The sequence below is a fragment of the Gossypium hirsutum genome, chromosome A06 (assembly GCF_007990345.1).
Source record: "Gossypium hirsutum isolate 1008001.06 chromosome A06, Gossypium_hirsutum_v2.1, whole genome shotgun sequence".
Classification (NCBI taxonomy): Eukaryota; Viridiplantae; Streptophyta; class Magnoliopsida; order Malvales; family Malvaceae; genus Gossypium; species Gossypium hirsutum.
Genome location: NC_053429.1, coordinates 119229868 through 119243109, shown reverse-complemented (window position 1 = coordinate 119243109; position 13242 = coordinate 119229868). Strand labels below are relative to the sequence as shown.

Genomic DNA, 13242 nt, shown 5'->3' with positions numbered 1-13242 from the left:
ACTTCTTGTATAATTGAACTATCCAATATAATGAAAGCTATTTGCAGCAAAGTTTTGAATGTTGAAGAACTTGAGAAAGTACAAGATCGAGCCGCATTGACTTTATGCAATTTGGAGAAAATCTTTCCACCTTTCTTCTTCACTATTATAGTGCACTTGGTAATCCATCTCCCTCATGAAGCAAAACTTGGCGGACCGATTTTCTATCGGTGGATTTATCCTATAGAGAGGTGTTAATTTATTTGTAAAGTTTTTCATTAATTCATGAATATACCTTTAGTTACAACTTTTGATAAAGTTCTATATAGTGTTTAGGTTCCTATTCAAATTGAAGTCTTATTGTCTTAATAAGCGTTTTCCAGAAGGATCAATAGTTGAAGGATACTTGGCAGAGAGGTGTATGACTTTCTGTTCTAGATATTTAGAAGATGTTGAAACAAGACTGAATAGACCAAGTAGAAATGCTGAGCTTACTAAACATAACGTAGCTGAAACTTATTTATTTCAAAGTTATGGAGAACCCATCAGTAAAGTTGAAATTGCATACTTAGATGATAGATCTTGGGTACAAGCAAATCGATATGTTCTTTTTCACCATGATTCAATTGAACCATTATGCAAGTAAGTTTTAGAATTTGATTAATATTTATCTTTTTAATTTGTTTATCTTTTAACCAAGTAATCCACTTTTTAACATAGCGAGTACAAACAACTCTTGAGATCTAGTTCACGCTCCTGAAGATTACAATATCGAGAGATTCATAAGTTATTCACGGAATCTTTTCATGAATGGTTAGGGCAAACGGTATGTGACTGAAGCTTTCATCGACAAATAATAATGTTTGCTCATAACATTTATAATTAATCAATTTACTTTTGATTCAATAGGTTTGGAGTGGAAAGGACATCACTGACAAAGTTAAATGGCATTCCCAAGGTCTGAATAGAGTAGTAAAAGGATATAGTGCCTTCCTCATCAATGGATTCATGTTTCATACAAAATCTCGCAAAAGATTGAGGAGGACTCAAAATTGTGGAATAGTTGTTAATTCTTCAATTACAAGTTATGCTAGTGCTAGGGACAGTAATCCTGTTGAAGGAAATGTGGAGTATTACGGACTTCTTACTGACATTATTGAGTTGGATTACTATAGCAAACGGAAGGTTGTCTTATTTCAATGTGATTGGACTGATGTTAATACTGCTCGCAGAATTAAAAAAGATCAATTTGGTTTTTCAATGGTGAACTTCTCTCGATTAATTCACACTGGACAACAATTGATAGACAAGCCGTATGTATTTTCTTCACAAGTGAAACAGGTTTTTTACTCGAAAGATCCAACTGATGAAGGTTGGTACGTTGTACTCTATAACACCCCTAGAGACTTGTTTGACATGGCCAATGGAAGTAGAGATGACATAGATGAAAGATTAAAAACTTTGCCTTTTCCAGAACAAAACTTAAATGAAAATATCCCTAGTACTAGTACACAATTTCAATGGGTTCGCCGGGATGTGGATGAAGATATTTACGAATTATGATGTAGTAAGATTTTACGATTTTTTAATTATATGTAATATTATATTTTAAATCTTGATATTGTTAAATATTTCATCTATTTTATATGTACTATTATTGTTTTAATTAGTTACTAAAATTTCAATTATTTTATGTGTATTGCAGATAAAATGCCCAAAAGAAAATTATGAGATCTAAGTATTGTTTAAAATCCTCCAAATTCGGAAGAAACAAATAGTGACCAACAAACTGCTATTGGATCTTCGAATGTTCCGAATACACATAACGAACCTGTAGAAATTCAAAGTAATGTTAAACTTTAATTACATGCGTATTGAATTTTATTACTGATTTGTGTTTCAAATTCTTATATTATAATACACCATTTTTCAACTGAGAGCGGTAGGACGTGAAAAACTCGAAGACGTACGCTACTAAACGATTTATACGAGTTAAATTTCGTCGAGCGCTCAAAGTAGATAGAAACAGTCTTTGGCAGCCTGTTGGATCAAAAGCTCGACTTTTAGCAGGATACTTGGGCACTATAGCACGAAATGCCAATCTGTTGCCCATTAACTACGAGTCATTGCATCATATGCCTGATAGTAACAAAAATCAAGCTCTTGATAATATTAAGGTAATAACGTAAATGTAATTTATAATACTTTGTTTAAGTTTCATTTATATTTACTATCTAAACTTGTGCTTTTTTTTTTACAGGAGAGATTTACTTTAGAGGTCTCGGATAATTATGTCAATAAGGTATTAGGCAAGAAATGGAGAGACCATAAAAGTACTTTAAAGAAAGAATATTTTAAGAAAAATATAAGTCTCGAAGAGAAACTGCGAAATGTCCCACCGAGAATGCTGAGGTACCAATGGGAAGATACAGTAAGATTTTGAAATTCAAAGAAATGAGAGGTATTACATACTTCCAAACTCATATAATTATAGTATTTACTATATAAGTAATAATGATTTCATAATGTAGAATCGTGAGCGCATTGGAACTACAAGTAGGCAAAAGAAAAAATTCACGCACACAGCTGGGTCAAAAAGTTTTGCTTGTGTAGCTGAGGACGAGGTTTTTTGAATTTATTAATTGTTTCAAATATTAATTAATCTCTATTAAATAATATTTTTACTACTATATTGTAGGAACAATCATTTGGTCAAAAAGTTGGACGCCTTCAGCATTTTGACATTACACATAGAAAGAAAGATGGATCTCCTATGACTACTGAAGATGTAGAAATTATGGTATATTTACATAATAAAATTTGAATTATTTTAAATATTTATAATGTTTAATTATAGTGGTTTAATTTTTCGTTTGTATTGCAAATAATGTTGTGTTGCATTTGTTTATTTTACATATTTCGTTTCTAACTTTTTTATTGATTTATTAGGAGAAACTGAAGGATAAAAAGGTGGAGTATGAAGCGACTGCTTCAAGTGATAGCTCTGTTAATCTTGACAACATTGATAACCGGATAATTTCTGAAGTTTTAGGTCCTGAAAGGTATGGTCAAGTTTGATTTCAAGGATCGTTTGGTAATCCAACGATATATTTTGGATCCAGCTCGCAGTAATATATACATTCGGGGAGTTAGGCTCAAGCTAAAGTTCAGAGATTAAAAGGCCAAATGGCTCAAATGCAAGCGAGCAAAGTTGAGCAAATTGCTCAACTTAAAGCGGAGGCAGCATCGAGAGAAGCAGAGGTTCAAAAAATATGAAGAACTCCAGCTACAACTTAGAGCGAAGGCAGCAACGAGAGAAGCAGAGACAGCAGCGAGAGAAGCAGAGCAGAGCAAAAAATACGATGAACTCCAGCTACAGCTTCAGAATATGATGAAGATGTTTTAGCAGTTGTAGAATCCGCCATTTTAGACATTTGTTTTCTTATTGTAAGCATATTTTTTAACATTATAACTTTTAACATTATTGTAAGAATATTTTGTTATTTCATTTATTAATTTTAGATCATATATCTTTCATTGGATTTGATCATATAGATTTGCTATTTCTAGTTGACTTTGTATTTACTGGTTGGCTTTGTATTTACTGGTTGGCTTTGATTGTTACAAGAAGGGTTGTATATGAATTAAAATGTGTAGTTAGGAATCTGTAAAGTTAGCGGCGTTTTTAAAAAACGCCGCTAAAGAACAAGACTTTTAGCGATGCTTCCATAAAAAACGCCACTAAAGAATAAGACTTTTAGCGGCACTTCCATGAAAAATGCCGCTATAGAACGTGACCTTTAGTGGCGTTTTTCACTAAAGCACCGCTAAAGGTAATGTTCTATTGCGGCGTTTGTAGTAAAAGCGCCACTAAAGGTCATGTTCTATAGCGGCGTTTGTGGTAAAAGCGCCGCTAAAGGTAACATTCTATAGTGGCGTTTGATGTAAAAGCGCCGCTAAAGGTCATGTTCTATAGCGGTGTTTCTCAACAAACGCCGCTAAAGGTCATGTTCTATAATGGCGTTGGTTGTAAAAGTGCCGTTAAAGGTCATGTTCTATAGCGGCGTTTTTGTGAGAAACGCCACTAAAGGTCATGTTCTATAGCGGCATTTTTTCAAATAAACGCTGCGAAATTTAACGGCATTGTCTATAGCGGCGTTTTTTGTGACGCTAATAAAAACGCCGCAAATAGTTTTAGCGGCGCCGCTATAGGCCCAAAAAACGCCGCTAAAAATCAATTCTGCTGTAGTGTACTTGATTCAAAATTGGAATAGATAATTAAATTTGACGAAAAAAAAAACTACGATAAATTAATTTCTCTCTCTTGAACTTCTCCTTATTGTTACACAAATCCTAAGTGATGGAAGTTATAATCTTACTATTAGTTTTTTTTTTTTTTGCAACCTTAATATGTAAAGAGAGGATCAATTTATAATAATCAAATTTTAATTTTATACGTCCATAAGTAACTAAATGAATGAATACAAATTAATTTGCTACTAAAGTAAATAACTAATTTACCTTAGATTATACTATCAATCACCTTAAATTTGGCCTATTAACTTTTGCTTTAATTAGTCCATAAGTTTGGCTAAAATTTTATATTCTCTTGCTGCAATAAAGTATAACTTTTTAATAGCACAAACATTAAGAGTGCATAACAAAAATAGTATTCATTATTAATTACAAATTTGAGTTATGACGATTTCACATGCTTCATTTCATATACTATAACAACTCAATATAGTAGGTCTTTAAGTAACATACATATCACATCATAGTCACAGTAATATTACCATAACATGTCAGAGAATTCTAATAAGCTAAACATGAAAATACGTAACTAGGAGCCACCACTAATTAATTTGGGTTAGGTGTGATCACTCACCTATGAGTCTACTAGTTTTATGATTAACCTAGGTGAAACCCGAGGAAAACGTAAAAGAATTAACTCAGTCTACTTTGTTAGATCTTGGCTTAGGAGTACGGTTACTCAAGGGAAAGTTTTAACATCCCTACGACACATGTCCTACAACAGTACCATATTAACTCTTGACATTTTTATTAGGTTTTTAGTTTTTTTAATCTAATCATCCTAATTTAGTGACTCCATTACAAGTTAATAAATTTTACAATTTATTTAATTTATTTATAATATTTACAAATTAATTAATTAATCTCTGGTAAATGGTAAATTATCTAAACTAATACTAACTAAGTATTTATCTAACCTATCATATTAAAATTAATAAAATTTACAAAAAAAAAAATAGAAAATTTCAATTGTTACTTAATTTACTAAATTTGTAATATCCTTTACTCGAGCCCAGACTTAGACCCAAGCAAGAAATGGTACATTTAAAAACCAAACACATCACTTTACTTCCACTCATCCTTTAGACCTACTGAGTTCATTAAGACTTCTTCAACTATCTCTAAGCTTACTCTATGTTCCGGTTGCATTTGGGGGTTGTTCGGTGCCTTTTGCAAAGATATCGATGTCTTTGCACCAGTATTGTTTTTTTTTTGCATTTTGCTAGAATTATACTGATACAAATCCTCTACAAATCGGAACTTAGGTGCAAGAAAGCCAAAATCAAGCTTGAATACACCCCAAAACATATCATAACATACTCCAAACATTTCCAATAATTCTCAACCATTATCAAACCTCAAATTACCTCAAAATATCATTCAAAACATCATATATTCATCTTGATCTAGTTACTAACAAAAATCTACAAAATACTTCAAAACATTTCCATTTAATCTTAACTAACCTTTGTGCCAATGCACTAACTATCTATCATTTTCAGTGTTACTGGATACCTGTTTACATGCCACACTAATTCTCACTTCACAACTCTTACCCTGTTGGTGATATGTGATTTGGCAAGCCATATTTGATTTTTTTTCACACGAACACTTTTCTACATTCTACGCGTTTGAAATTGTGTTAAGTTTCATGGAAGCTTAGTAAAAATACTCACATGAATTCTATTACCTATCTAAGCATTTATTGTTAGTTTCATTTAAATACAACACTTAAAAATTTTATATCTTATCATAATCACTTTATTATAGACGCACCAAATGTTTATTGTTAGTATTTATTGTTAGTTTCAAAATCACTTCAGCACAATCACTTTATTTTATACACGAAGTACGAAGTGATTGAGAATACGAGCTCACTAAGATTGTGAGCTCCTTACTCTGCAACTTGTCAAATTGTACTGAAATGATAATAATTTTTTAATAAGATATTTTGGCTGCTAATTAGACTAAAATCAACCAATAGAAAAACAAGTTGAATTAATCAAGTTTCAAGATTAATCAGGCTGTAATTATTTTATTATTATTTTGAACATATTTAAGCTCTCCTGTAAACAGAGGAATCAATTTTTTAACGAAACAGTTTATCAAAAGCTGATCTTTCTCCATTTTCTTGATTCTTTTTGCTTCTATTTCAATCCTTTCCACATCTAAAATCCAACGGATTGAAGTGCTTCGTTTATGATGTAGCTATGCTAATTGTATGACTGGACTGTTTTTATTTCTAATGAATCTGATTGAGAAAAAAAAAATAGCATAATAAGAAATGATGATAAAATAAATTCATCTTTAATTTGGAATATATGATAAATTTTAATGAATGCAGAGAAATGAAAATCTCCATTGTCATCACATGGAGTTAATTAATTTCTCCCAATTTCATCGCACAGCCAGCTAAATTCCTTCTTAGTTGCCTTCACACTCCACTACTCCACAGCAATATTTTCCCTTCTTTTGCGCTTTTATTTAGATCAAATGATGAGAGAATCATAAGGCCGACAATATCGTTATAAAAGCATGCCATATTGCCACTATGTGTGACCTTTAAACTCTATGCTCCGCTGCTGCTGCTGCTTCTGCCTGCCCATCATCGCTATTATCATCTGCTCCCTTTCTTCCTTCAAACTTAATATATTTATACCACTTAGCGCATATTATGTAGACCACAAGATCAGCCGTTGTCAAAGCAGCTAGCATGAAAAAGAATCGGTCCAGATGACCTTTGTTAAGGTTTCCTGGGATCCATCCAGGCATATCATCTCTTGAAGATATTCTCATAACAATTGACACCAGCAAGCTACTCACGTAATTTCCAAGTGATATAGACGTCATGCAAAGCGCACTTCCGAAGCTCTTTAACCCATCTGGTGCCTGCCCGTTAAAGAACTCTAATTGACCAACATACATGAATACCTCCGATGCTCCTATAAGCATATATTGTGGAACTTGCCAGAATATGCTCAAAGAGCTTGCGTTTACGCAGTTGGGGCAATCTTTTTTGGCGTCCTTCAATCTCAACACTTCCACCACTCCTGCTGCCACCATTGCCAGTATGGCTATAACAAGCCCAACTCCCATTCTTTGAAGCTCGGTGAGGCCCTTCGGTTTTGACTTTATTCTTGCAACAACAGGGTCAAGAACTAGCCTGTAAAGGAAAATGAATGTTGCCACACTGAGTATGTCGAAGCTAGACATGCCCGCCGCCGGAATGTTGAAGTTGGAAATCTTGGTTTTCATGGCGGCTCCTTGTTCAACAAAGAGTGATGCCATTTGAGTAAAAACCACGGAGAAAAGAATGGTGCATAGCCAAATTGGGAGGAGTCTCAATATGCATTTTACTTCTTCAACTTGTGTTACTGTGCAGAGACGCCATGGATTGCGACCATAAAATTTTTTACCTTGCTTAGCGTAATTCTTGGGTGTAATAATTGCTGCTTTATCCAAAAATCTGAAAATTAAAATGAATACTACCACAGTTAATAAAGTTAACCAGTAGCAGATCACTGGTTCGGAAATGAATAAGACACATGAACCTACCTGAAACCATCTGTATGGAGTATCTTTCTGTCCCCATTCATGGCAGATTCCTTGTTGTCCACTTCAAACAAATTCTCTTCCCCTTGCGTCCTCTCAACCTTCCATTTTCTTGTTGAAGCAACCAATACTTGGCAAAACCTTGAGAGAGGGTTGCCCTTGGGTTCAAAGTGCCTATACCTGGGTGTCCCGATCAGAAAGAGGACTAATGCCCCAACAGCAGATGCAGTGGATGCCCAAAATCCAAGTGCCCACATGCCTTGATCCTCAAAGTAGCCCAAAATGGTATTTGAAAAGAGTGATCCAAGGTTCAAAGCCAAATAGAAGTAGCTGAAGAAGGCTATTTTTGAGTGCCCCTCTTTAGGGTCTTCCTCATCAAATTGATCAGCCCCGAAGGTGGCTATGTTAGGCTGGTAACCTCCGTTACCTAGGGCTACAAGGTATATGGCTAAGTAGAAAAAGACAATGTGGAAAGTGGAGTGAGATCCACATGGAGTTTCTTCATCACCGCAGCCGCTAGGCTTGAGTAAGAATAGAGTGGTTGAAATTGATAACAGCACCAAACCCTGTAGTGTTCAAACAAACTTGCATCAACATTTTACTGTATATATATCAGGGATAACAGATTACTGTATAGAAAGATAGATAGATAGATAGATAAATAGATAGGCATGCATATATGTTTGTAGATGAGAAAAATTAGATGTAACTCACAACAACAAAGACAGCCTGGAATATGGCACAAGTCTTGTACCTTCCCCAGTAAGAGTCACTAAGGAAGGCACCAAGCAGAGAGAAAATGTAGACAGTTCCAGTCCATTTGCTGACGTTGTTTGCAGCAGCTGCACTGTCTTGGCCGAGCACCCTCGTTAAGAATAACACCAGGTTGACCCCCACTCCAAAGAATGCCAATGTTGCCAGCCCTTGGTTAACTGAACATCATCATGTATACATATATGGTTCATTTCAATTAAGGATTGTTGGTTGGAAATTAGCCTCTTTGCTGTGAGCAGAGGATTACATAAGAAGGAATCTTGGATAATAATAATGTAAAAAGATGACTAATTAGAGTATAGATGGGAGGTATCTACCTAGGTGAACAGTCAATATTTGTTACTTTGGTAATGAGAAGTAAAGAAAACGACACAAGTGCCAATACCCTGCTGAAGTTAAATATTAAAGTTCAAATGCAACCAATCATATATATTTAATATAACAAGTTAATACAAGATTTTATATTGCGATATATGACGCAATATTACTTTTTTAATATTTCTATAAGTTAATTTATTTAAATTAATTTTTTCAAATTTAAATTAAATAAATTCAATGAATAGAATATTTATATTAAAAAATTAGATAAATATAAATTTTAAAAAATTCATTTTCCATTCAATTTTAATTAACCTTTTCAAATTTAAATTAACTTTTTAAAATTTATTTAAGTTTTTCAAATATTTTTATAAGTTAATTTATTTACCATAACATTTCAAATACTAGATAAAATATTTATATATTTTATTTTATTTTAATTAAATTTTTCAAATTTATATTAAATAAAGTCAATGTGTAAAATATTTTTATTAAAAAATATAATTAAATAATATAAAATTTTAAAAAATTCATTTATCCATTCAATTTAAATTTAAAATAAAGCTTTAATTTTCAAATGTAAACTAACTTTTTCAAATATAATAAATTTATTTATTTAAATTTTTTCAAATTTAAATGAAATAAATTCAATGGATAAAATATTTTATATTAAATAATTAATTAGTTAAATATAAAATAAAAAGTTAATTATTCATTCAATTTAAATTAACTTTTTCAAAGCCAATTGAGTTTTAACTCAGTTGGTATTGATATTATTGCCAATGCAGGAAGACATGAATTCGAGTGCGTTAAAACGTATTACCCTCATATTTAAATATTGAGAAGGGACTATGTCTAATTCTAGGCATCAAAAAACAAAGAACAAAATTAGGAAAATTGCACTTTTCCTCCTTATCACATATATGAATAACTTACTCGTAATCCTATAGTTTCAATCATTTTAACATTATACTACGATTTGTTGCCTTTTTTGGATGAAAAAAATACAATATTTAAAGGGTTTTTTTAAACAAGTCAATACCGTTATTTTATATATAATATTCAAGTAGGGAATGGGGATAACACGTTATTTAAGGATATTTTTGTCTTTCTATATAAAAAGATAGTGATCAGATTTGAACTCAAAGCACTAAACATAAACTCTCTTAATCTTACCATTTCAACCAATATAATATTTAGAAAAATAATATTTAGTTTTTATGTCAATTTTTTACTAAGTATATTATTTAATTTTTTCACTTGCTTCGTGGATGCGTCACATATTGATAATTTCATTGATTAACTTGGTGTCACAAATTAGATTGATACCGACTAAAAAAAATGATAATACCATGATAAACAATTTGTGTGTATTTAAAATTCTTAATCGGATATATTTATCTATTTAAATTCTACTTTACTCACAATATAACTATTTTATTTTAATTTCATATATATTACATATTGTTATTATTATTTTATTTTATTTTTGTACAATTATTATTATTATTTTCAAGCCTTACATATATTTATTAATTGTATATTATTTTTAAATACACACTTATATTTTAAATACGTAGTTTTTATATGTATATATTTGTAGTAAAATTTTTAGTACACATAAACTCATTACAAATTGTAATAAAAATATCTGAATATTTAAATCTACATTAGCTTTTCTTTTGAACAACTTAGATTCGAACCTAAATTATTTCTAGGGAAGATGAACAGTCAAAAATCCACACTAGCTATTGCTTGTTAATTTATATTATATATTTTGAAAATTAATATTTTCATAATATATTGTGATTGTACTTTTTTTTTCCTTTTTGCAATATGTTATATTTTATATTATGTTATCTGCATGCATGCAACTACAATGCAAGAAACCTTTATGCAATTTTTTTCCCCTTAGCTATGTACGCGTAGGTGGAAAATATGTTAATATAGGTATAGCTTGCCACCTTTATGGATGCCAAACAAGTCTATTCTCAAAACTAAAAAAAACTCTCCCAAGTTCACGTATATATAATTTAAATGAGTTGATATAAAATAAATTCACTAAATCGGTTCGCGGTTAATACATTAAATATAAATTTATTTATTTAAAGATAATTATTTAGTATACTGGTGAAAAGAAATTTTAACTTCATAAATAGGATTAGAATTTTATGTTATGTCCTTAAATCATATTTAATAATAATAAATGTGACAAAATCTCAAATCTACGTGTGTAAAGGTAAAAATTTTCACCGTTATTTATTCTTTATATAAAGTTGGTGCATGGTAATACAGTTTTGAAGAATTAATTTCTTTTTCTTTTTGGCTAATTTTAGGAGGGAGAAAAGTATATTAAGGATTTAAACTTTGGAACTAATACCAACTTTAGACTTTGCAATACTAATGACTTGTTAGCTGAATTAAATAACAACAGAACTTTCATCAGTATACACATAGATGTATCTGCCGCTGCTTTAATTGCAGTTTGTAAGTAGTATGTATAGATAGATTTACCTAGGAGTAGAATTCCAGAAACCCAAGTTCCAGTTCTGCCTCTAATAGCAGGTTGACCATGTCGATCCACAGTTCCATCTAAGGTGTAGGCCTCTTCATTCATTTCCATCTTCTCAATACTCACCTGATATATAGTTTCAGTCAGTTCACAACTTAATTTAAGATGCGGATTTTTCGATCCAATCCAAAGGAAAACACACACACACATATATACATCAAAGGAGTATAAGTATACCATTGCCATACCAAAAGAAAAAAAAAATTGTCTTGAGGTGGAATATTAACTATGTCCATGGGATAGTTTCTACTGAACCAAGGATTAGTTCATGAAATTAGGTTATGTTAGTCTGTAATGAAAAGTAGAGGACTTTTCTCTATTCTTTGCAACGTATACTGGACCTTATTATTTGCTCTTCCAAGATAAAAACGAACGTTTAGATGACAAAAGAACTAACCTCCCACATATATACACATAGGATATCTAATATTATGGAGATTTATCCCGCATCACCATGCATATATATATGTATGTATGTATGTATGTAGCCGTTCTGTAAAGGTTCGTATATCAGGATCTAGCAAAGCTTGTTCATATATGATGAAAACTTAAAAGGCAAAAAGAAATATATAGATACATACAAAACAACCAACCAACCTCTTTGCAAATGTTATTTAGACAAGACGTATAATCTGTAAAAATAATGGTTTTGGAGAAGAGAGTAGAAATGGAGACAAGAAACTGAAGAAAAGCCTAGGAGGAGAACTGGTTGAAGGCAATGAGAATTGCAAAGATGGGTTAATTACGGTATCCTTATATATAGAAGATGGCAGCATTTAATGGATGGTTGAAATTTCATGGGAGTGAACAACAGGATGGTCCATGTACAAGTTGTGAAGGTGGAAATTAGAACATGAAAAAGAATGCAAAAAGAAGAAGAAGAAGAAGCTTTGGGAAGCAAAGGGGAATAGGGTTTGAGATTAGATTTGGGGGGGGGGGACAAAAATAAAGATTAAAGAAGCGTCCTATTGTTTGATAGAGTGAGAAGATGGCCATCATGCATCATTACATTCAACAATGACTGAAATAAGTATATTTCTCTTCTTAACGTGACTAAGCAACTATTTCGATTCTGACTTTGATACTTCGCTGGTCTCGCTTTAAGAACTTGTTCTTGTAATATACTTTCATTTATCAAAATTCTCTTAGAAAAAAAAGCAAGCAATTTTCTTCGTACATGTTTAAACATAACATTATTGAATAACATAACATTATTGAATTAAGTAAAAAAATTTGAGTTTTTTTTCCAATTAATGTGTATATATGATACTAGAATGACGTTGGAAAAATTAATCTCTTTCAAAGTCAAAATTATAATACACCCAAATAAATAAAGAATAAGACATCCCTTATCAGGCCGAACTCCGAATGTCTAAATAAAAATATATCACCACCAAGCTTTAAATAATTCTAATCTTCTCACTTAGCAATAGCCAAAACTGTAGCCATACCATTACCTATAAGCAAATCCTGCAACAACTTCGGTCTAACTTCCCTATTTAACAACCACTTCAAGACCATATTGAACTAAATTCAATAATAAGAGGAGTCTTCACATGCCACCCAAAGTCAATGTATATGTCCAAGACAAGTTTAATAACCCATACCTCAGTTGTTTGAGTTAGTTAAGTTTATGAGTCATATTTTATCATCCTAACTCGATTTAAATTTTTTTTAATCAAATCGAGTAAATTAAAATTCAAATCATGTCAAGTAAAATAAATTTGTTTGGG

At 31.6% G+C, this 13242-nt stretch overlaps 1 protein-coding gene across 1 annotated transcript; it reads right to left on the bottom strand.

The window, feature by feature from the left end:
- Positions 1–6584: 6584 nt before the first annotated feature.
- Positions 6585–12232, bottom strand: LOC107962107 (protein NRT1/ PTR FAMILY 7.2). The gene is made up of 5 exons (XM_016898353.2): positions 12107–12232; positions 11452–11575; positions 8560–8777; positions 7849–8411; positions 6585–7759 (listed from the first exon to the last, which is right to left on the bottom strand). The coding sequence occupies exons 2-5, from the start codon at positions 11558–11560 to the stop codon at positions 6856–6858; spliced, it is 1794 nt and encodes a 597-aa protein (XP_016753842.1). The 5' UTR covers positions 11561–11575; positions 12107–12232; the 3' UTR covers positions 6585–6855.
- Positions 12233–13242: the final 1010 nt, after the last annotated feature.